At 35.6% G+C, this 26,043-nt stretch overlaps 2 protein-coding genes across 9 annotated transcripts; one reads left to right on the top strand and one right to left on the bottom strand.

Annotated features, from left to right (window-relative positions):
- Window positions 1-284: 284 nt before the first annotated feature.
- On the top strand, window positions 285-18,177 carry LOC123871643 (MATH and LRR domain-containing protein PFE0570w-like). Of its 8 annotated transcripts, none has more exons than XM_045915552.1 (7): window positions 285-870; window positions 1,524-1,695; window positions 2,683-2,860; window positions 3,519-3,715; window positions 4,577-4,762; window positions 5,482-9,165; window positions 18,161-18,177. In XM_045915552.1, the coding sequence occupies exons 2-6, from the start codon at window positions 1,540-1,542 to the stop codon at window positions 9,139-9,141; spliced, it is 4,377 nt and encodes a 1,458-aa protein (XP_045771508.1). In that variant the 5' UTR covers window positions 285-870; window positions 1,524-1,539; the 3' UTR covers window positions 9,142-9,165; window positions 18,161-18,177. The 8 variants fall into 8 exon arrangements, with proteins under 8 accessions (XP_045771508.1, XP_045771509.1, XP_045771510.1 ...); XM_045915556.1 differs by lacking the exon at window positions 18,161-18,177 and having other exon boundaries at window positions 295-870; window positions 5,482-5,619; window positions 8,539-9,463; XM_045915555.1 differs by lacking the exon at window positions 18,161-18,177 and having other exon boundaries at window positions 295-870; window positions 5,482-5,649; window positions 8,539-9,463.
- On the bottom strand, window positions 14,445-24,793 carry LOC123871646 (glutaminyl-peptide cyclotransferase-like). The gene is made up of 5 exons (XM_045915560.1): window positions 24,542-24,793; window positions 22,188-22,518; window positions 20,298-20,530; window positions 17,061-17,286; window positions 14,445-14,883 (listed from the first exon to the last, which is right to left on the bottom strand). Exons 1-5 carry the CDS (start codon window positions 24,632-24,634, stop codon window positions 14,732-14,734), a joined length of 1,035 nt encoding a protein of 344 aa, XP_045771516.1. The 5' UTR covers window positions 24,635-24,793; the 3' UTR covers window positions 14,445-14,731.
- Between the last annotated feature and the right edge of the window lie 1,250 nt (window positions 24,794-26,043).

Raw genomic sequence — 26,043 nt, 5'->3', positions numbered from 1 at the left:
CAGTGCTTGCTTGGGATCTTGGCTTTATTGCTTGGTTGGGGAGGTAAGCAGTGCTTAGCTTGTAACTGCATGTTTGACCATACAGATTTTTTCTGTTGGCGGATTATAGCAAAATAATTTTTAACTGTTTCTTGCTAATACCATTATAGTCCACGGCAAAAGTAGAGTAACTAATTATTGTCTCTGATACGTCGAGACTTCATCATTCATTTTTGATTCTACTTTGTACCATTGTACAACACTCCCAATGCACATTGCACACTCCATACTCTTTGTCTACTTCCTGTGGTCTACTTCTTCTATATGCTGTAAATTGTCTATGGTGTTAAACATGAAAATATTTTTTTCGAGTGAATTAATTAAAACAAAGATTTAGAAGCAATATTCTGTAAAAAACGAAGTAAATATTCACAGTTACGATTCATTTGACTATTTTCAATATCAAAATAACTTTCATTTCCTTTGTGAACATATAAAATCGGAACGAACTACATAAAAAGCAAGATGAAATAAATTACGTATACTATTAGTAGGTTTTGCCTGTAAAATTCAAGGTATTTACCGTCGTTTATTCTTATTTTCGTAAATAAAGAGTTAGTGAAAAATGCTAAGAATTCGTCATACCATGAAGTGAAACGTGAATGAAATAAAACATACTAGTCTGGGATATTTTGAACACTTGGATTGACAATGTTCTTCGATAATTTGTACAAAAACAGGCATATTATGCAGGAATTTGAAGACATAGAGGTGCATAAGACTAGTGTTTCGGTATTTGTGGCTCTCTTTTATCTAGAAATGCTGTACGTTTTGCTCATGACCCTGTCTATTCTGAACAGACTGAATCAGTTAACTTCTTGAATTAGTTAAGTAAGTATTCAATCTAAACTTTGTTGTTTGTTAATAGTATCAATAATAAAAAATATGTACTTCATATTATATGTCACACATTATTGAGATTTATGGTAATGCCTAAATTCTTCAAATGCAGTTACAATGTTATGTGCGGTGCCTAACCGGTAACACCATTCTCAATAAAAATATATAAACTTGGCTAATGTACGGTGTGCAATCAGACGACCAATACGCAAGCATAGCCCATAGGTAAAGCACAGACAAACATGATTTTTTATGCATAACATAACTACCCACAATGCAAACTACTCTGGGACTGCAATTGCTTGTATGGCATATTATTGTAATTGAACAGTTGAAAAGAGCAACTGCTGAGTTTCTTGCTGGTTCTTCTCGGTTGGAACTGCATTCCGAACCAGTGGTAAATTATTTGACAAATCATTAACACTTTAAAAGTTTATTTGAATTAAATTATGTTCTATTCTATTCTATTCTATTCACACTATAAATGTGAAGTGTGTTTGTTTTTTCTATGGATTTAGTTAAAGGCCTGGAGAGTGACACAGGCTACTTTTTATTTTGGAAAATGAAAGAGTTCCCACAGGATTTTTAAAAAAATCCTCGAGGACATCAGCTGGTAAGCTAAAAAATTTTGTCCCTTGTTTCAGTAAATAGTAAACAAAAATGAGTGCAAATGATGCCAATAGTGTGGTTCAATGTTATGGATCGGAACCACTGTACCTGCTTGCAGAAGAGAATAACAAGGTCTATGTGGATAACTTCCTGCTGGAGCAGCATCAGATTGACGGGCTTAGGTTTCTTTTCAATCAATTTAACAAGGTGAATTCATGAAGTTACTCATCTTTATCATCAACTGATAGATGTCCACTGCTGGGCATAGGTCTCTTATAGGGACTCAAAGCACATCATCACACTAATATTATAAAGGCGAAAGTTTGTGTGTGTGTGTGTGTGTGTGTGTGTGTGTGTGTGTGTGTGTGTGTGTGTGTTTGTTACTCCTTCACGCACAAACCACTGGACGGATTTGGCTGAAATTCGGATTGGAGATAGATAATATCCTGGATTAGCACATAGGCTACTTTTTATCCCGGAAAATCAAAGAGTTCCCACGGGATATCGAAAAAACTAAATCCACGCGGACGAAGTCGCGGGCGTCAGCTAGTTCATAATATAAATGTAAAAGTGTATTTGTTTGGTGATTCACTTCAATCACACAACAACATAGTTTTTAAGATAAGTAGGTAAGAAGTAAAGCGCAGACATGCACATTGAGGCTCAAATCTCTGTGGTTTTTGCAAAGTGTGCTACCTGATATTGAATTGTTTCTGTAAGTTGATACTAAATTTTAAAAAAGAACTAAAAGTTGATTTGTTTTTGATCAACAACCTGGAGAGATGGGTTTCATCTATGAAAATCATAAGGTTCCCACAAGAACACAAATCCATGTGGATTAATTTGTGGGCCTCAGTACCTTATAATCAGCAAGGAAAAATAGATGGTACATTTTTCAGTTAAAGCCTAACTTTTTCAAAAATATAGTTGTTCTCTTTAACGACAACCACTCAGCCTTGATTGTAGTAGTGCTGCGCAGCGCACACAAATATAGCCAAAGGGTATTCGTGAAATAGATAGCTATAAATCATATGTTTTGAAAACAATGTTTTACTAAAGGATTTAGTAATAGGTACTTAGATTAAGGATTAAAATCGTACTTTTGACATGATAGTTGACACTATGGCAAGACCTTTCTTGAAATTAATGCACTGTTATCAGCTAATTTCTAATCAGAAATTTGAATAATTTCAGAAATCCCCAGGGGTGATAGTAAACTTTCCGCCCTCGTGCGGCAAATCGGCCACGGTTGCGATATTCCTGAACGCCGTCACCAATGTGTTGAAGAATCCCGTCTTGATTCTTTGTAAAGATGACAGTGCATTGCAGTATTGGAAGGAGATACTACTAAAATGGTCTTCATATGTTGAGGGTAGGTACTGGTACTGCGGTGCAGACCAAAAGGAGGATTAAGTTTTTGTCTTATATAAGTCTGTTCCTATATCCGTTTGTCACTACTCAATGGCTCAACTGAATAGATTTGTCATTTTCTTCATTTGGATCATGCAAGTGTTACTGAGTACATAAAATTGTAAAAAAATCGAAATAGTGGATTTTATGTGCTTTAATACGTAGGCTGAAAAACGTACAGTGTAAACCACAGTTGTTGTTTTTTTTTAAAATTCTAATTAAGTATCTGTTACTTTATTAATGATATTATAATTCTTTTACAAAAATAGCCTTCAAAAGTCATATTTTAATGCAAAAACTTCTTCAGCCACAAACTATTGACAACAGGCCAACTTTACTACTGAACTATCACTGGTTTTTATAATAATACTAGAGGATACCCGCGGCTTCGCCCGCGTGGATTTCATTTTTTTCAAATCCTGTAGGAACTCTTTGATTTTCCGGGATAAAAAGTAGCCTATGTCCTTCCCCGGGATGTAGACCATGTCTGTACCAAATTTCATCAAAATCGGTTCAGCGGTTGGGCCGTGAAAACGTAGCAGACAGACAGACAGACAGACACACTTTCGCATTTATAATATTAGTATGGATTATCAAATTATTATTTTTTTAATTTTCAGATCATATAGCAGTGGAAGCCTCGAACCCTTTTATTAAAGGCAAGAAGGTATTTCTCAAGAAACGTGAAAACCTGTACTCCTACCTGCGCCGGCGATGGAGTATTATCATTATTAAGGAGAATATTGTGAGCAAGGACGTCTTTAAACTTGCCTTCGAGGCAGATTTCAAGATGTGTATCACTGCAACTGATATAAAGGTAATATAATCCATACTTCCATACTAATATTATAAATGCGAAAGTATATCTGTCTGTCTGTCTGCTGTGAATGAGGTGTCAATCCGTTCGTCGTAAAGGTCCGGGTGACATAGGCTACATTTTATACGAAAAAATTTGACCTAACGGATGTTACATCAAAAAAAGTAGGGGTCTCCAAAATGTTTTTGTTGCTTTTGTATTGTCAAATGAAGGAGAAGAAAATTCAGAGTTCATAAATATAAATCTACTACAACATTAAAATATACCAATCAACAGAAAAACAATTTTACTATAATATTTCAGCGTTTATTAAAGACTGTCAGGTTTTAGTTTTCAACTTTATCTTGTGTGAAAACTTTATTACCTGACGACAGAAACGTGATCAGCTTTAGTGTTTAGGGTTCCGTACCTCAAAAAGAAAAACGGAAGCCTTATAGGATCACGTTGTTTTCTGTCTGTCTATCCATCCGTCCGTCCGTCCGTCCGTCCGTCCGTCGTGTCTGTCAAGAAACCTATAGGGTACTTCTAGTTGACCTAGAATCATGAAATTTGGCAGGTAGAGTCTTATAGCACAAATACAAGAATAAATCTGAAAACCGCGAATTTGCAGTCACATCATTAAAAAAAATATGTTTCAATTTTCAAAGTAAGATAACTATACCAAGTGGGGTATCATATGAAAGGGCTTCACCTGTACATTCTAAAACAGATTTTATTTATTTTTATGCATAAAAGTGTTTGATTTATCGTGCAAAATGTTGGAATAAATACCCGAGTACGGAACCCTCACTGCGCGAGTCTGACTCGCACTTGGCCGGTTTTTGTGTAAAAGTACTGAGCCTTATTATTTTGGTTTTTCAGAAAGACGCGTCACTGCTTACCGCCGTTTATAATTGGCTGTATCCAAAGTCGAAGGTAAATATCAATGATTTTGTAGCCAAAGAAAACCATCCTAGAGAAAAATTTCGAAAATCTGTACAACTAGACCTAATACTAGAGGACGTTGCAATTAGACGATACCTTAACTTAAAGCCGTTCCACACTGAGGTTTGTTTTAGATCTTAATATCTCTTTATATAGATAGCTAACTAATTTTTTTAACCTAATTTATAAAGGACTAGTTTTTGCCAGCTCTTATATATTTTTTGGGTGTTCTAATAAAATTTTGTATTTGCCTACCGTTTATAAGTATATTTATATCAAAAATAACAATAAGTACTATTCAATTTCATGAAAGTTGGTTCAAATTTAGAAAAACAACAAAATTTGAAACAAGACATGGTAATATGGTTTTCTAGCATGCCTGCCATTTATTATCTTGGTTAATGTCTAATGGCGGCCCCATATAAAGTTTTAAAATGTTTTATAAAGTTATTAAAAACGGTAGTGTTCTGTAAAACATGTTTTATTGCAATTTGTTAGAATATGTTATAGTTCCCTTCTTTATACTATAACACTTTAATAAGAACGAAACATGAAAAAAGTTTGATTTTGTAACAAAGTTGTGTTTAATATGTTAAAATTTATATGGGAACACTTTTAGAAAATCATTTGATGGAGCTGCCAAATACTTGTGACAAACAGCAAACAGCAAGCGTGTGGACGGATGTTTGCGTATGCTTGTCAACGCTTTGGCTGGGCCATCTGTGGTGTTTGCCTATGATTGCTGTTTGTTGTTTGCCACAAGCGTGAAGCGTGTCCAATGTAACGTAGTAAATGTAAAAGTAGTTTTTAGTAGATAATACTTTATTTTACTACATCGACAGAGAGCCGATAATGTCACGGAAATTGAAACCAATCTGACTGAAGATGAAACAAATCACAGAAAAGGGCCTTCAAAAAATAAAGATGCCACCGGTACCAAAGTTAAGAGATCAAAAATAACAGCTAAAGATGGTTTGGTTGTAAGTACACCACCAAATCAAAATGATGAGGTAATAAACAAATTATCAGGACAAGCGTTCATTTTCATAAATGATTTTGACAAAACATCAGATCTGAATGTCAATTTGAATTCTATTTTAATGAATGATCAGTTAACAAACAACACATCAGATCAAAACATAATTTTATTAAATAATCAAATAGTAAACGACACATCACATGAAAACTTCATTTTCACAAATGATCAGGCAATAAATGAAACATCAAACCAAAACGTCATTTTCATTGATGAACAGGTTTTAAAAAGCATTTCAAATCAAAACTTCATTTTAATGAATGATCAAATAGTAAATGAACCTTCTGATCAAAACGTCATTTTAATAGATGAACAGGTACTAAGTGAAACATTGAATCAAACCGCTACTTTAACACACAATCAAATATCAAATAGAAATTCTAATCAAAACACCATTCTAAAGGAAAATCAGATAGTAAACAAACCTGATCAAAACGACATTCTAATAGATGAACAAGTACAAAGTAAAATATTGAATCAAAACGCTACGTTAACGAACAATCATATATCAAATAGAAATTCTTATCAAAACATCATTTTAAAGGAAGCTCAAATAGTAAAAGAACCTTCTGATCAAAACGTCATTTTGATAGATGAACAGGTACCAAGTGAAACGTTGAATCAAAACGCTACGTTAACGAACAACCATATATCAAATAGAAATTCTAATCAAAACATCATTTTAAAGGATACTCCAATAGTAAAAGAACCTTCTGATCAAAACGTCATTTTGATAGATGAACAGGTACCAAGTGAAACGTTGAATCAAAACGCTACGTTAACGAACAATCATATATCCAATAGAAATTATAATCAAAACATCATTTTAAAGGATATTCCAATAGTAAAAGAACCTTCTGATCAAAATGTCATTTTGATAGATGAACAGGTACCAAGTGAAACGTTGAATCAAAACGCTACGTTAACGAGCGATCATATATCAAATAGAAATTCTAATCAAAACATCATTTTAAAGGATACTCCAATAGTAAAAGAACCTTCTGATCAAAACGTCATTTTGATAGATGAACAGGTACCAAGTGAAACGTTGAATCAAAACGCTACGTTAACGAACAATCATATATCCAATAGAAATTATAATCAAAACCTCATTCTAAAGGATGCTCCAATAGTAAAAGAACCTTCTGATCAAAACGTCATTTTGATAGACAAACAGGTACTAAGTGAAACATTGAATCAAACCCCTACTTTAACGAACCTTAATAAATCAAATAGAAGTTCTAATCAAAACATCATTTCAAAGGATGATCAGATAGGATACGAACTTTCTGTTCAAAACGACATTTTAATAGATAAACGAGTACTAAGTGAAACGTTGAATCAAAACGCTACGTTAACGAACAATCATACTATATCAAATAGAAATTCTTATCAAAACATATTTTTAAAGGAAGCTCAAATAGTAAAAGAATCTGATCAAAACGTCAGTTTGATAGATGAACAGGTAATAAGTGAAACATTGAATCAAAACCCTACTTTAACGAACCATCATAAATCAAAAAGAATTTCTAATCAAACCCCCATTTTAACTGATAAACAGTTACTACTAAACTATTTGTCGAATAAAAACGTCGTTTCAACGAATTGTCATCTTGACGTCGTTGCAAACACGTCAGATCAAAACGTCATTTTAATAGATGAACGAGTACAAAGTGAAACGTTGAATCAAAACGCTACGTTAACGAACAATCATATTATATCAAGTGGAAATTCTTATCAAAACATATTTTTAAAGGAAGCTCAAATAGTAAAAGAATCTGATCAAAACGTCAGTTTGATAGATGAACAGGTACTAAGTGAAACATTGAATCAAAACCCTACTTTAACGAACCATCATAAATCAAATATAATTTCTAATCACACCCCCATTTTAACTGATAAACAGTTACTACTAAACTATTTGTCGAATAAAAAGGTCGTTTCAACGAATGGTCATATTAACATAGTTGCAAACACATCAGATAAAAAGGTCATTTTAAATGATCGCAATAAAAATGAATCAAATGCTCGTATTCATATAAAAGACAACGACGTACGCAATAAAATTAGAGTTTATGCTGGTCCAATGATTAATAAAAAGAATAATTTGGACAAAGATAATATGAAAGGTAATCGTGTTAAACTTAGTAGTCATAAGTCCCTGATAAATAGTGTAATCAACAATTCAGATACAAGTGATGATCAAGATTCTTTCAAATTAGACGTTGACAACTTCATTCGCGATCAGCGACCCTTAGAACTTGTTAGTCGATATAATAAACTATCTCGTTTATATCATAAAACGGAATTAAATATAAATACAATAGAAAAAACATTAAAATTAAAAAAGATTGATTTTAATACATCTTTAAACATCAATAATGTCTCCAAAGTTAATCGAAATGAAATTAATGATTTAGACGATAAAGACCTACTAAAGGAACAATTAATAGATTCTTTACATTTAGATAATTCTCAAATCAAAGAAGAAATAAAAGATTCAGAAGAAACATTCATAAAGGAAGAATCAACTGAGTCATTAAATTTTGAAAATAATTCCAAACTTGATTTAAATGAAATGAAAAAGGAACAATTAATAGAGTCGTTGGATTTAGATAATTCTCAAGTCAAAGAAGAAACAAAAGATTCAGATGAAACCTTTATAAAGGAAGAACCAACTGAGTCATTAAATTTTGAAAATAATTCCAAACTTGATTTAAATGAAATGAAAGATCTAAAAAAACAACTGATCGAGTCCTTAGGTTTTGACAGTGATTCTAAAGTTATTCGCAATGAAAGTAAAAATACTTCTAAAGTTGATCTGAATGAAATGAAAGATATAAGAAATAAATGTTTATTACAGAAACAACTAATCGCGTCATTAGGCCTTAACAGCGATTGTGAAGAAATAAAAAAAACAATAAATGAAAATAACAACGAACTCAACGAGTGTATAGATTTCGACAAAACTTTGATAAAGGAAGAATCCACAGAGTCACTAAGCTTAGGTAGTAATTCTATAGTTGATCAAAACGAAATAAGAAACGATATAAATATACTGAAGGAAAAACCTGCTGAATCTTTAAATCTTTGTACTAATTCTAAAGTTGATCAAAATGAAATGAAAGATTTACATAACAAAACCGTGTTACAGAAACAATTGATTGAGTCATTGGGTCTCGATGATGTTAAGCCTGAAATAAAAGATGAAGAAAATGACGATCAAAATAACATTAGTAAAAATATACAAAACGCAGTCCAACAAATTGCTACCGATCCAGAGGATGATGGAATAATTAAAATTAAAATAGAATCAGAGGACGGAAATGAAACGAATACAGAAAGAAGTGTAAATAATGTAAGTAATAAAAGAAAGTCTGACAAAGATTTAGATTGTAAGATTTTAGATATGGAAGAAAAAGCGCTTAAGAAATTCAAAGGATCCTTCCTTGATAGTATATTCTAACCGTCTCATCAAAGTTTGAGTGTAGATAGATTTCGAAAATAAAACTGTAAATAGTAAGTAGCCTTAGTATGAGATTCTACATCCATCAACGTTGATAGAATTCAGGCACCGAAACACTTTAGCTTCAAAGTAAAATGGAACATAACTGCCTTATTAACCGACTTCAAAAAAGGAGGACAAACATTCCTAATTGGGTATTTTCCTACATTTGAATTTGATAAATATTATTACTTTATTATAAACTAGAGGATGCCCGCGACTTCGTCCGCTAGGATTTAGGTTTTTAAAGATCCCGTGAGAACTATTTGTCTTTTCGGGATAAAAAGTTGCCTATGTCAATAACAGGGACGCAAGCTACCTCGGTACCAAATTTCATACAAATCGGTTGAACGGATGGGTTTTTGGGAATCCCGTTTCCGGGATAAAAAGTAGCCTATGTCCGTTCCCGGGATAAAAGCTAACCTTGTACCAAATTTCGTCAGAATCGGTTAAACTGTTGGGCCGTGAAAAGGTAGCAGACAGACAGATAGACATACAGACAGACAGACAGACAGACACACTTTCGCATTTATAATATTAGTATGGACTAGGATAAAAATAATGACGTACGCTGAAAAAAAAATATCAAAATCCAACAAAGATTTACAAAGTTACAGGCATTTTAATTTTGGAGTGGGAGGGTCTTCTAACCCTTTCTCGCAAAACGAAAATTTGAATCAAACCACAGGAAGCTACAATGGCATTAGTGACGGAGTGACATCACAATGCTATTATCGCTATCTCTGTCTAATCTGAAATATTTAAATGCTTCTAACTTTTTTGTTATTTGATCGATTTAATTAGTTTTTTCAGTTTACGTCATTATTTTTATCCTAGTTTATAATAAAGTAATAAAAAAATTGGAGTAAAATACCCTATTATGTCAACATTGGTTGGTAAAATCTCATACTAACCAAAAAGTAATGTAATGTATCCAGGTAGTATATACCTATAGATATATTGTACTAAGCCTAAAACTATATTTTTAGTTTCAGTCTACCTGTGACTCTTCCTAAAAGAGAAAAACGTTTTATCTTAATAACTAAATAATTTGTTTTTGATATTTTTACGTACCCAATATGTTTGTATATAATATGCCATATTTTTTGTATTTTTCTATCCATTAGCTTTATAGTTTTACAGATACATATAAGTGTAATTTTCACAGAATGTGTATTTTAATTGCCGCTATAACAACAATTACTAATAATTTCAAAATTGCCGCCATTAAATGTGTTATGTCTTGTATTATAGAAGCAGGCGTTATTTTGCGGAAGTCCATGATATACTAGGAACCAAAAGCTTAATTTGCTATAATCCGCCAAACCAAAGCTCCGGTGTCGGGGCGAAACGCGCGTCGAGTGGTGTTGGAATTTGTGTGGTGCTGCGTACCATACAGATTTCATTGATTTGGCGGATTATAGCAAATTAAGCTTTTGGTTCCTTGTGTTATGTCTTGTTCAATGGTATGGAACCCTTTTTTAAAAAGCGGCGACCCAATAAGTGGTTTTAGAGCTATAGCAAAAAAACCTTGAGAATTTTGAAAAACTCATGTTTCTAAAAAGTATGCTACTTAGACCAAAGTTCTTTGTTTGGTTCTACATAGTATACATTCTTAGAAAATATGTATTCCTATTATCTGTTTTTCTAAATTTCCATTTTTTTGGCGATAACTCAATACCTGCTTGGTAGATTCAGTCCTTTACTCAAAAATTACTTATTGAGTTCAGCGCCGCGCAAACAAAACCGCAAACGCCGCGAAATATTCGTATTGGCGGCGTTTGCGGTACCTAGTAGTAATATTATGATGTACGTGTCTAGTTTGTACCAAACTTTTTGTTAACCTGAAGCTTATACAAGCATTTTTATTTTGTATATTAAGCACAAAACTGTCATAAGGATTGTTTGTGAAAGAAAATATTTCGTAATAAAAATTGAAATGAAAAAAATCTTTTAATTCATTAAGCACCCCATATACTTACTTGTAGATTTATAGCAGAAACAAAAAGAAGTATAAAGAAGTAATACGGCCGTATTCACAATAATTACCATGAGGTCTCACAGTGCGCTCGAACGCTTAGGCTGAAATCTATAAAGCGCACTTTGACTTTGCTCTGACTTAAGATTGAGTTAAAACGAGACAGATTTATGTGAGAGATATAGCTCTGTCTCGTTTTAACTCTGTCTTAAGTCTAAGCAAAGGCAGAGCGCGCTCTATAGATCTCACCCTTAGTGTAGCATCCACCAATCAGATCATTGTAAATTGACGTGATACTCTGATTGGTGGAACCTACACTGTGCGTTCGAGCGCACTATGAGACCTCATAGTAACGTTTGTGAATACGGGTGATAGTTTCGTTTGCCCACGTGAGATTTTCGTCTCTTTCCTAAGACCTACCTATCTGCCAAATTTCATTATTCTAGGTCAACGGGAAGCACCCTATATAGGTTTTCTTGACAGACAGACAGGCAATGAAGTAATCCTGCAAGGGTTCCCCTTTTCGTTTGAGGTACGGAACCCTAAAAATATATTTTTAAAAGGAAATAGAAATAATAAAACTACTTATTTTGCAACATTAATATATAAGTATATATTTTTCATTAATTAGGCTACTATGAATAAAGCATTGCAGTATACAGGAATGTATATTTGTTACAATAGTTAGATCTACTTAACATATTATACACATTTATTAGTAAAAATATAGATCTAACAGAAAAATCTTAATCATTTCAGAGAGTTCATAGGAATGTCTAAAATCTTGTACTATGCCAGTGAATACAAGTGTAAATTAATTTATAACACCCCCGACAAGTGAAGGTTACAGTAACTAGAAAAGAGCTGATAACTTTCAAACGGCTGAACCGATTTTCTTGGATTATAGCTAAGAATACTCTGGATCAAGCCACCTTTCAAATAAAAAAACTAAATTAAAATCGGTTTAGTTTAGGAGCTACGATGCCACAGACAGATACACACGTCAAACTTATAACACCCCTCTTTTTGGATCGGGGGTTAAAAATAAAAACTTAGGCAAGACATCAATCATTTATGTAATTTTGTAAAATTATATTTTTACTTAAAAATATAAGTTTTATAATAAAATTCATATAGATTAGTCCACTTACACACATAGCCACATTAAAATTGTCCATACAAATATGAAATTAGGTCGGTCGTACACTACTTGCTATACTCAATAGTCCAATATATTATACAACAATAATGGATATTTTATTAGTTTACCTACAGTTTAAAATATAACATTCAATAAGTACTTCACAACTATAATAATGTGCTAGACGTGTTTCTTAAAATAGTAAAAAAAATATTCTAAATTATCGTAATTGTAATTCCATATTATACGCTAAAATTCAAAATAAAAACATTTTTAATCAAATTATGTTTCTTACAAACAACGAACAACCATCAACATTATTAGGAACAAAATTGCCTGCAGTTTAATTTCAAATTACGCTATTATTTTGTACCACAGTTTAAATTTATATACAGACTTTTACAACAAACCAATTAAGAATAATTATAACTAAATGAAACCTCTTTCCCCAAGTAGAATAAATTGGTAACGCATATTTGCTGTAAAAAGCTGTTCATTGCTTCTTCATATTATGTAAGTGATCCCGTGGCAAACACAGGAAAGAGGCAAACATAATATACAAATAAAAATTGGAAACCTTTATGCATACTATTGCTAAAACATTATTAACAGGGCTCTCTCTGTCACTTATCCATACAATCGTAGTCCCAATTTCATTTGAATATTAAGCGACCAAAGTCCATGAAATTTTGCAGACATATTCTAGAAACTAATATCTGTGTCTGTGGTGTTTTAGATTTTTCTAAAAATATGTAGTTTTAAAATTACAGGGGTTCAAAGATTTGTGTGTGAATTTTAAGACCGCGTAACTTTGAAACCGAATATTTTAACGGAAATCTGGAAAACCACAGGCATAGATATTAGTTTCCAGAACGTTTCTACAAAATTCCATTGAATGTGATTGGTTAGTATTCCGATGAGAGACGAACTACGTTTGTATGGAGCGAGTGACGGAGAGAACCCTCTTAAGGCTAATTTTGTTGTACATAAATATCTAGTCTAAACTAAAATGAGAGATCATAATGCTCGCTGCGGAAAAGATTTAGACCTGACAATTTAGGTTACAGATTGTGTACAACAAAATAAGCCACTTCATATAATTCCCAGATTCCGTACCTCAAAAGGAAAATAGGAACCCTTACTTATTTATCATTATTAACAAACATATCACATTATAAATTGAGTATACATATAACACTACACTTAGGTACATATTGAATAAGAGCCCGCAAGAGTATTATTAGTACTGAAAATGCGTTTAAACTTTAAAGTCAATAGCACGAGTCGGCCGCATCGGAGACATTCTAATTTTTTCAGGCGTTTGTACAGTCATAATAACAATTATCTTATTTAAAAAAAGTGTAGCTATTGTTCATATATTAGGTATAATATTATTCTAGGTATTTTATTTTAAAAAGTCCTGGTAGTGCTGACATTATTCGCGTTTTCAGTAATAAACAGCGTTGCTCTTGCGGCAGCGATCAAAATCCATAAAATTTTCAATAGTCCAAACAAAAATATGAATAGTCCATTGCATTATATAAGAGTGAACCAGAGTGAGGAAACTCAGTTTGGTTCAGAATTGGCAATCTGTCAAATATTAGGCTAGGGGTGATGTGAAATCAAAGATACGGAGTCGTATTATAGCCTACCTAGCGTTAATTTTTGCGACAGGTCGAGATGGCAATCGGGGTATGAGGCGGGGGGACGCCCCGCACACCCGTACCTCGCCCGCACCGGGTTAGCGCGGGGGATGTGCGGGGCGTACCCACCCCGATTGCCATCTCGATCTGTCACGTACTATAGGTAACATTTGACGCCTACTGCGAGTGTAAGGCTGATGCACTGTTAAAACGAGACAGCACTATACCGCTGGCATAAATCTGTCCCGTTTAAACTGAGACTTAAGTCTAAGCAAAGTCAAAGAGCGCTCTATATATTTCAACCTAAGGCCTCATTCATACGAGAGCTTTTTTAACGCCCGTTAAAAAAGCGTTCAAATAGAACAAATGCATTTCCAAGTATCTGTTCACACGACAACGCTTTTTAACGCGTACAACGTTAATGCCCGCCAACGCCGGGTTTTAACGCAACGTTTTTATAACGCTCGTGTGAATTAGGGCTTAGTAAAGCCTCGACTTTTTTTTCTCTCCTGGCTTTACAAAGATTAGCCAATGTCAAGGTTGTAGTTATTTACTAGTTAGGGAAACTATATAAGTATGGACTTCGTCTGTGCCGGCGCTCGCCGACATACGCGCGGCGCCCAGGAGCGTTTCCCAGTCAGTTTTACCACCAAAAAACACCAGTGAAACACAAAAACCGCCAGCAAACGCCACCACAGCCGAAGTCAGCCTCGACGTTTTGTTATGTTTCATAGCAGCTGTCGTGATCTGTGGTTATATGACAAGTAGAGTGTGGAACCGCCACCGGCGCTAGGGGGAGACGTGCAGGTACTCGGCCACGAACACGCGGAAGATCTTGTTGAGGTTGTCGATGGTGTTGAAGTCCAACGCGCTCATATCGTCGCGCGCGGTGTGCCACACGCTTGGGAACGGGTTCGGAATTATGTGGAGGATGTCAACATCTGCGAAGTAAAGATTAAAATATGTTTTACTGTACATAATCTACAGGATGTAACCAGAAGCTAACATGAACGAAGACAGGTGATAGTACTAGATGATTACTGATATGATAAAAAAACCACGAAAAAAACTCCTGTATTTTTAAATTTTTTATTTTTTTTCTCTCGTCTGGCTTTACAAAGATTAGCCAATGTCAAGTTAGTAGTTATTTGTAACAAGTTAGTTAAACTATACAAGTATGGACCCTGTCTGTGCCGGCGCTCGCCGACACACGCACGGCACCCTCTTAGAGCGCTTTCCAGTCAGTTTTAACAAAAAAAATACTCCAAGAAGGCAGAGCACGCCCACCAGCTAACGCCAACACAGACGAAGTCCTTTTAAAAGTTTACAATAAGATGCAAATAAAACATCTGACTGAACTTGAGGTTGCACACCCATTCAAACGATTTAAACGAAACCATCTATCTGTCAGTGTGCTGAATCTTAAGTACCATATTAGGTAGAGAGTTGAAATTTTTAGTGTGCATTTCTATTGCCGCTATAGTTACATAAAAGGACATAGTGTTATTATTTTTTTTTAATAAAGAATATTAGGCATGCTAATCATGTCTAATACCTAGGTACTCCTTATATCTCGCACAATGGTACGGAACCTTTTGTGTGTGACTCCGACCCGTACTTGATCACTTTTTATGTATAGATTGAGAATTCCGTGGACAGTAGTTCAATCAAACATATTATGAGCAAACACGCGGGCCATACCTACTAAAATCCTATCGATAATCACATAAAATCTGAAAGGGGTTTAGTGGGTATCGGAAACTCTTCACGATAAGCTTGTTTGATAACACCGTCAATCATTTATTAGTTAGAATTACCGAGTTACTAGAACTTTTTTAAATCTCATACCATAATATCACACTAATCACACTTAATATTATAAAAGTGAATGTTTGTGTGTATGTTTGTAACTCTTTCACGCAAAAACTACAGGACGGATTTGGCTGAAATTTAGAATGGAGATAGATTATTCCCTGGATTTACACAAAGGCTACTTTTTATCCCGAAAAATCAAACAGTTTCTACGGGTTTTTAAAACACCTACTTATTTCCACGCGAACGAAGTCGCGGGCATCAGTGATACCTTTTTTTTTCTTTCCTCTTAAGATACTCGGATCGGGTTATATGGGGTTTCTACCGACTAAAACCCCCTCGGTGGAAAACTGCACTGCATAACTGAGAATTCTCCATAATGTTCTCAAATCTGTGTGATGTCTACCAATCCGCACTGGGTACAGGCAGGCAGGCTCAGAGCCTCGATAGCTCAACGGTTGAGGAGCGGACTGAACTCCGAAAGGTCGGCGGTTCAAACCCCACCCGTTGTACTATTGTCGTACCCACTCCTGGCACAAGCTTTACGCCTAATTGGAGGGGAAAGGGGAGTACTAGTCATGATGATCAGCATGGCTAGTATTCTTTATAAAAAAACAATGTAGCACATCTCAATGGACTAGAGTATCTGAAAGCTACTGTACTAACAAAAAATTGGTTGTCTGTAAAGTCGGTTTACTGACGATAGTTGAACGTGACAACAAAGGCCGATTGTGCTTCTTTGTCGCTCGTTCCGCGCTCTCGCTTGCACTTCAAGCCTTACATGGAACGCCTCAGAGCGAGGTAACGCCGCATGAGTCATGTTTTTTCGTGCGTGCAGCCGGCTCCATCGAATTATAAGACGTTGTCACGTCAAAAACTTGTCTTACGTCTACTCATGAAAGGTAAATGGTCATCTTCAATAACAGCATTGGAGCTTTCCAGCCCGAAGTACATTGTGGAAGAATACATTCTGGAAGATCATTTATCATAATTAGGAAGAATATGGGTCCTGAGATAGAGCCTTGGCTCACACGTCTGTTCGGCTTTTTTTTTTTGTTTTTTTTTTTTTTAAAGAATATTAGGCATGTTAAATGACTAATATTCCCCTTTCCTCTCCAACTAAGCGTCAGGCTTGTGCTAGGAGTAGGTACGACAATAGTGCAACGGGCGGGGTTTGAACCGTCGACCTTTCGATTTTCAGACCACTCCTTTACCGGTTGAGCTATTGAGGCTTTGCCCGGCGAATACCAATTCTCCTTACCCTTGATTACCTGAAAGTTACTGTACTAGCAAAAACTTGTCTTACCTCTCCTCATGAAGGGTAAATGGTCATCTTCAATAGCAGCATTGGAGCTTTCCAACCTGAAGTACGTCTGCTCGGCTTTGCCCGGAGAATATGCAGAGAGCTGTCCCAGTTCTGCGAGCCGTTGCTCCGCGCTCGCCAGGCGAATGTACCATTTCTCAGTGGATTTGAAGTAGCTGTAGAAAACCGGGTCTGGCGTGCCCAGAAGATCTAGAAGAACTAATACATCCTACGGAAGAAAATATTGAGATTAGAGCGATTTCATCTAAATCCATACTTCCATACTAATATTATAAATGCGAAAGTGTGTCTGTCTGTCTGCTACCTTTTCACGGCCCAATAGTTTAACCAATTCTGACGAAATATGGTACAAACTTAGCTTATATTCCGCGGACGGACATAGGCTACTTTTTATCCTGGAAAATCAAAGAGTTTCCACGGGATTCCCAAAAACCCATCCGCTTAAGCGATTTTTATGAAATTTTGTACTGAGGTAGCTTGCGTCCCTGTGATTACATAGGCAACTTATTATCCGGGAAAATCAAACAGTTCCCCCGGGATCTTTAAAAACTTAAATCCATGCGGACGAAGTCGCGAGCATCCTCTAGTAATATATAAAAGGAAAAGCGACTGACTGATCTATCAATGGACAGCTCAAACTACTGGATGGATCGGGCTGTTTGGCATGCAGGCATATTATGACCTAGACGTCCGCTAAGAAAGGATTTTTGAAAATTCATTCCCTAAAGGTGTAAAATAAGGGTTTGTTTGTGAAGAACAATAGTGTTATCCAAGGAACAGACGAGCGCAGGTCTCAGGCAGTTTTCTCTCAGCAGTAATTATTCCTTGGGTTTTAGATCTGGGATACCATCCCAGTTAAATAAAACACGGTACCTAATCTCTCATACATAATATTATACAAAAAACAATATTTAATTCAATATCTTCGACCACCTCCGTACTTTTATTAGATTTTATTAGAAAGAGGCAGATGCACAAACGAAATTACGTTTCTGGTCATATTTATTACACCTATTTGAACGCTTCAAGCTTGGGCTTCGTTTTTTTACGAGCAGACTTTTTATTCAAGGCAGCTTTTGGATAAATGTAGGTATATATTTTGATAAATAAATGAATCTACCACTGGTTTGGAATGCTTTTTCAGCAATAAACATGATTTTGATGATCTAGTAGAAGTTTCCTAGTCGAGAAAAAAAATAGGTGTGAGAAACATCTCAACTACTCAACAAGATCTTGACCTTATCTGATACCCGGCTGAGTTTGTTGTGGGCTCTTCTCAGACTTGGGCGCGTTTGGAACCCTCGTAGCTTTAGTTTTAAGTTACGTAATTAATTATCACCATATAGTGGCGCACAAATTTAACAATTTCGACCATCAAAAAGAGTACAATTGTGCCTACTTTGAATAAATGATTTTGACTTTGAAATATACATATTTCGTTTTTCTTATTTTTTTTATAAGTATACAAGTCAATTACCAATTTCGATATTATTCGAAATTATACCTAAGTAAATATTTATTTTTCAATACAAGTGAATCATAAAAGTACCTAATACAATTTTTTAAATTAACCTAGAGGTTATCAAAATTTGCCTTGGAGCAATTTCTCGATATAAAATTGAAATTAAATCTTGTAGGTATGACATGAGTAATTTATAAAATTTCACATTAAGCTCAATAGTTAGGTACAATAAGATGTTTTAAGGTGGATGCGACGGGCCTGCCCGCAAAATGCAAATTTAATTTGGTTTTTCGCAATTTTTAAACTAATACGACAAAGTAGGCTTATGGCACTTAAATTGCGCCAATGGCAGTATCATCCTCACAGGTTTATATAAAAATCTTTACTTGAAAGGGTCCAGTTTAAGAAATTAATTAAAGTATCGACTAATTTGTGAGAATAGACGATACTTTGATTAATTTCTTAAACTGGACCTTTTCAAGTAAAGATTTTTATATAAACCTGTGAGGATGATACTACCACTGTCGGAATCAGAATGCCATAAGCGTACGTTGTCGTATTGGTTTATAAATTGCGAAAAACCAAATTAAATTTGAATTTCGCGGGCAGGCCGGTCACTTCGCCCTTAAGAGTTGGTAATCCCGGCGTTTCCACTAGTGTTGTTATGGATATCCATATCCGTAACCGAAACTATCGGATATCCGAAATAAAAATATATCCGTAACCGTAACTGAATCCGTAATTTATGTAGTGTAATGTAAAAAGTTTTGGATAGTTTCGGATAGGGCGGAGTCTAACTAAATACTACACTCGTACGAATTAACTGTGCACTCCGCTGGAATGCGACACCTTCATCAGTTCACATTTTACAGTTCCTTAAAAAATTAATATCCGTAACCGAAACTATCGGATAATCCGAAATAATTTAATATCCATAACCGTAACCGAAACCGATATTATTTTTTACCAATATCCATATCCATATCCGGATCCGAAATTATATATCCATAACATCCCTAGTTTCCACCACTAAAGCCCAACATGCCTCAAGCATTTTGTATCATATTGTGTGGTGCCATTCGAAAAATTATTCCGAAACTTTCGAAACAAGAAACCCCCGAAAAACCTTCTAAAAGAAAAATTTACATCTCCATAAATCATAATTGTTTTATAATGGAGACAAGTCCATTATAAATTAGGTATTTTCGAATACTATTATCGTGGTATTGATAATTATTTCGTTATGAAAAAAACCACGAACATTCAAGTTACAAAAATGTTTACTAATTACTTATCATTTCTTAAACGATGCAATACCTAATAGAACGAATAATTATTGTGCAGCCATGGACTTATAATACCTACTCAGTGCAGCAATAAAAATATTTCGTAAACTAGTGTAGGAATACGGTACTCACAATATTATATTATTATAGTGTATGCGCTATTTTTTTTTTAAATACACGTGTTAAAAAAAAGAAAACTATCATTTTAAGGTTTTTATTATGTTTGCATTTTTATATTGGAACTTATTATTTTTTTTAATTCCAAACCAGTCCAGGCGTCTTTGAGTGATCGGGGAACATACATTTAAAAAAAAAGATTCCGACGAATTGAGAACCTCCTCCCTTTTTGAAGTCGGTTATAAATGGGCACTGTTCCAGAAATGCATTTTTTTTAATTTTTGTCGTTTGAAACGAGATTTAAAAAAAAAAAAGTTTTTTCTCAATACTGCCTACTACGTAAGTATTACTTACCAGCCTCTGCAGATGATTCGCCCCATCCCTGTACGGGGTCCCGTGCCACATCTTGGCCAAGTGCCTCGCTCCGTATATGGAGTCCTTAGGACCCCAATGCCTGAACGCTTCCTCTCCATCAAAGAATATGAACATGAGGCTCGGGGAAGAGTTCTTCAAGGGGTCCAACTGTTTCGCCATCACGGCTGCCAGGTTGATCATCATAGCGCAGGGAACCGCTGAGTCTGTGGCCCCTGTTGAAAGTTTACGAGTAAAAATGTGTAGGATGACGTGGTCCTATGGTAGAAAGATTTTTGACGAATATCTCATAATGCTTAGGGGAAGAGTTTTTCAAGGGGTCGGCTGCTGGGGTGCCCAGCCAGGTAAACTCCCAGTGTGCTTGGGTGCTGCTGGTCCCTTTTGAAGTCATCCGAGGGGAAGAGCAGTATTCGGGCCGGTGCACCCCGGTAACATGGCTAACAATTTCTCTTCGGGGATATTGTTGGCTATGGCTAATGACGAGGTTTTTCCGCGTGTCCCTCTGACTAGCAGAGGGCACAGTGGATGAAGACGAAGGCCGGGACGCAGGCGGCGTGGGTGGGATGGTCGTCTGCCGCCTTGGCAGGGGGACTCCGGGTGATCGGTCTGTTGTCGCCCGTTGAGTCCCCGGATTGGCAAGCGCACTTCATGGGTGCGCCTCAGACGTGCAGGTAGGGGACCTCGTTCCCGGTGGAGGATCCGCCTCGGCGGATGTCGCTGGCTGGGTCGCGGTTGTTTGCTTCGGCGTCCCACATACCCTCCCTCAGCTGGCTGGCTGGCTGGTTGGTCTGCGGCTGGCTGGCTGGCTCCCGGGGAGGGATGCGTAAATACATTCCCCAGCGATAAAAAAAAGGGGTCGGCTGCTAGATTGGTCATAAAATTGCGTGCGGGACGAGTTTAAGGTTTTTAGGATTCCTTCCTCAAAAGCAAAAAAAAGGAACTCTTATAGGATCACTTTCACGTTGTCTGTCGTGTTTGTCAAGAAACCTGTAGGATACTTTCGTTGACCAAGAATCTTGAAATTTAGCATGTAGCCTGGACTTATAGCACAAGTCAAGGGAAATATCCAAAAGCCGTGAATTCGTGGTTCCATCACAAAAAAAAATTGCGGTTTCCGACTTCGGAATTACTTAATTGGTTTGCTAAATCACATTAAGATATCTACGACACACGATATTAACTTGCAAGACTAGTTTGAAGTTTGTTGTACCTAATACAGCGGGAACCCTTCGTGTCCGAGTCTGACTCACGCTTGACTGGTTTTTTTTAAATCGATAACAATCGAGTTAACTTGTACCTAATCGATTAAAAAAATTCATTCGCGCTAAAATAAACATTTCTGAGTCACAGTTTTTTTCTAGTGTCAAAAACCTTCTCTATACAATCTTTCACTAGATAACAAGGTCATTGGTCAATGTGGCTATTTTACCAAACTCTGTTGACGTCAGAAATTCGTCCCTTTATTCATTATAATGTAGGTCATAGGATATAATACTCAGTGTAAGTATGATGCCTGCGACTTCATCCTCATTCATTCATATACAGTTTTTTTTTAATCCTGTGGGGAACTCTTTGATTTCACGGGACAAATAGTAGCCTAAGCCTCAATGTAATACGACGGCCTTAGATCCTTTAGATCTACAAGTAAAAAAAAAATTAAAAACAACTGCCCTGCCATATTTTTTCCAAAAAAATTTTGACCAGTGCCACTCAGGATTATGTAAGGATTCTAACTATACTCCATACATCCAAATATGTTCAGGCATTTAAAAGTTATGGAAGAATAAAAAACTCTCATTCATACGTGAACCCTGAAAACATTGCACTTCTTTTTTGGGCAGTTGTATAAAAAGTTTAAATGGAGTAACTTACCAACAAAGACATGTTCCCTCGTATATTTACTGTCGTAATGGCAGGCCAGCACCAAATACCGGTCAGCGTTGGGGTTCAACGTCGCGATAATGTTCCTGAAGTTCAGCGTGCCAAACACCGGCGTATGGTCCGGGAACACGTCTTCAGTTACGTCCCATCCCAGTCCTCTCATTTCATTGGCTATATAGTCGCCTACTTTGTCATGATTCGGCGTTCCTACCACTCTTGGTATTAAGATTTCGTCTAGTACTTTTTTAAAGTGATTTCTATCGGACAGTTTTGCTATATCTTTGATGTTGTTGTCCGTTAGTTCTTGTGCTTCGTGGAAGGCCTATAAGATGGTGTGATAAGTCGGACGTTGTTACGCGGAAAGTTTCCAAGCCACACAAGTTTAGTTTTTGATTTTCAACTTTAAGGCCTGGACTTAAGGTTTAATATCTAAAACCTAACTCATGTGGGTTGGATCCTTTCCATATAACAATGTAGAGTTAAATAAAACACATTAGTTTTCAATATCATCACGAAAATTGTACAATAACCGATTTTTTTGTAAGTAGTTTTATCTAGATTATGTGACAATCCTTCATAGAGTTCCGTACTTAATTAGAACCCTTACAGTTTCGTAAAAATGTATATCTGCCGGTTTTTTATTACAGCTCTTAATATTTGTAATAAACTAGTAACATGTGATTTGTTGTTCATACATTGGAGCCTTTACCCTACATTCAGACTAGCGCGAATGTGCGCCACAAACAATTCGAGATTTTCGAATATTTGCCGAACAATTGCCGAATTCGAATAGTAAAGCTGTACCATTAGAAAATTTACCTGAATTTGTGCAGTGCAAACGGATATTCAACATAACAATTAATGAGATTACTGATTAGGATTAGGCACATACACTTGTCAAACATTTAAATCCATACTAATATAAATGCGAAAGTGTGTCTGTCTGTCTGTCTGCTACCTTTTCACGGCCCAACAGTTTAACCGATTCCGACGTTTGGTACAGGGTTAGCTTATATCCCGGGGACGGTCATAGGCTATTTTTTATCCCGGAAAATCAAAGAGTTCCCACGGGATTCCCAAATACCCATCCGCTTAACCAATTTGTATGAAATTTGGTACTGAGGTAGCTTGCGTCGCGTCCCTGTTATTGACATAGGCAACTTTTTATCCCGAGATCTTTAAAAACCTAAATCCACGCGGACGAAGTCGCAGGCATTCTCTAGTGTTTAATATTTTTCAGTGCAAACTCATGGTTAACTAGAATCACCATTACATAAAACCTTGGCTCGAACAGCGAAAGTGTCCTATCCATGCCATATTGAATCAAAGGTTGTTATAGCTTGTGCTAGAAAAAGTTTATCCTTAGGATATTGAACTTTAGCCCATGGCGATAAGCGATAGTATTCAATGAATAAATATTTGCATTGTTAATATGGTTTGACCCTGTCTTGATGATGCGAGTAAATTATACATAATAGCAGAAATAATTATTTATAGAGTATAGGAAGTGTATAAATAGCTTGAATTGTCTTTCAGTGTAAAACCTTTTCAAAGCTGTACAAAGTTGTTTGCATTATCCAAACAAAACTGTATTTCTCTCTAATCTCAACTCAATCCTTTGCCGGCACACTACTGAGCAAGAGTCTCAGATCTTAAGAATGAAAAGGATTTAGACCATCACCATGCTATCTCAGTGTGGATTGGCATTTGGTGACTTCACACACCTTTGAGAAGCCACTAGTCTAGGCTATAACCGCTTTTTTGTATACCCCGAAAAACATATCTGGCTATAACTAATGTTTATATTGTAGTGTCCACACTTGTAGTGTGTAAGTCACAGAGTCATAAAAGCACTGCTTACCCTACTTGTACTAGCTCAATGTTTATTATTCATTAGATTTCGGCTAGTAAATAGGTTTATCTAACTACTGCCTACCCTGGCTCTAAATCTTGTGCCCACTACTGGACCCCACACAGGTGGTTCACGTTGAAATTTTGCAGTTGGCTGGGGTCAAAATGCAGTCTTTTTTGAGCCCTGAAGAATATTAGCCATGTTAAACAAGACTAACTATTACATACCTACTTAATAATTTTTAGAAAAATAAGTTTGATAAATTCTATGAGTTATTAAGGATTCAGTAGCCGTACTTTAGGAAAACCCAAAAAAAAACTAAAACCCTTTGATATTATGAAATACAATCTCTGATAACTTATTTTTAATGTACGTTCATTTAAAAATCACTCATATACAGTATATTATACCTACTTAATTGTCTGTCTTAGGAAAAAACTCTGGGTTTTAAAAGTAAAAAGTTTTCAAACTTTTAAATACCATCAAAACTTACCTTTTCCTGGTAGAATTTCAAAACTGGTGTATCTGTGTTTACGAATGCACAACTGAGCACAGCTAACAGTAAACTCTTAATTAATTTGGCCATTTTGTTTTACAATTAATTAATTAACTGAAATTAAACATATGTTACAGACTCTTATTCTTTCTACAAAATACGAATAATAAAAAAAATGAACAACATATTTTCGAAATTCGAATGTGTGAACTAAGAACTTTCAACCTGTGAAATGTCACGACAGTCGACACTCGAGAAGAAAATTGACATTTGTAATTTGACAGCCACACAAATGTTGCCCTCGTAGAAATTCTTTTTCGACCTAATATTAAAATTAAAGCTAACGGGAATTCTTTAAAGGTACCTAGTTACATAATATTATATTATTAAAGAACACTCTTGTCGTTGTCGCTGTTAGTGACAAGATTTGTCACTAACAACTAATCACAAAACACTAATGTTGTTGGTGGGAGCCTGAGATGCTTTGCAACAAGTAGGGTAGGGCTCCCCGCACTATTAGTTTAAGTTAAACTTTCATACAACGTGCTGTAAAAGCTATACCTACCAGTAAATATAAGGCTGAAAAGCTCTTTTCACTTGACGCCAACTATTTCTTAAATTTTTCAATATTGTTTGGTAAAAACATAAAAAGGGTAAATTTATAAGCTTACAACACTGACAGACAAAGAATATGAAGAATACAGAACTACCTATGCTCTCTGATTTACTAACAAAAAGCGCTGGCAAGCTAAGCATACACGACGACACTGACATTCACCACAAATGTTGACATAACTGTTGATTGCGTCCACACGGTAGCAATTTTTTGTATCAATATAAGCAGCTTTAAGCAGACCTTAAAAGAGTGGGACTCTCGTGGAACAATGTGAACAATTATAAACAACAATGCAGCCAAAGATAAAGAGACATGGAAAACAACTGATGCGCCCTAAGTCTCACAAAGGAATAAAAGGAATCGATCATTACTACCTAATTTTATTGTAATAAGTAGGTAATAATACATAAGATAAAAAGTAATATTATTATCCAAGTCATTTTGATTGTCTGCTTTTTCTTTTAATCTATGCCACGGAGTAGTGACGTCATAAAATGTGACGTACGTACCTAACGGCTTCTCAGTTCTCTCCCTTTCCCCACGGCCGGTTTAAAGTGTTTTAATAACTTACCTTATTAGCTGGTAATAAGATTCAAAATACTAAAATAAATCTTAACCCCTAGCAATATAGCAACGACAAACAAAAATTAATAATGAAATTGCAATTCTGTATTATTTTCAGTAAACAACCAGTGAACACGACTACGTGGGTGAAATTGTTAACAAGCAGCGATATTATGTAATGTTTCACTAGATGCGGCGCTTCATAATTCATTGCTACTCGAATTCTAAGGCCGACCGTACCTACTTACTGTTCTAACATCTAACTTATCGAGTATGTTTGTAGAAATCCGTGAAAATACGTTCCGAAGTAATCATAGAA

Source organism: Maniola jurtina, chromosome 14 (assembly GCF_905333055.1).
Source record: "Maniola jurtina chromosome 14, ilManJurt1.1, whole genome shotgun sequence".
NCBI lineage: Eukaryota > Metazoa > Arthropoda > Insecta > Lepidoptera > Nymphalidae > Maniola > Maniola jurtina.
Note: the sequence above shows the minus strand (reverse complement) of the source record. Positions and strands in the feature narration are given on the sequence as shown.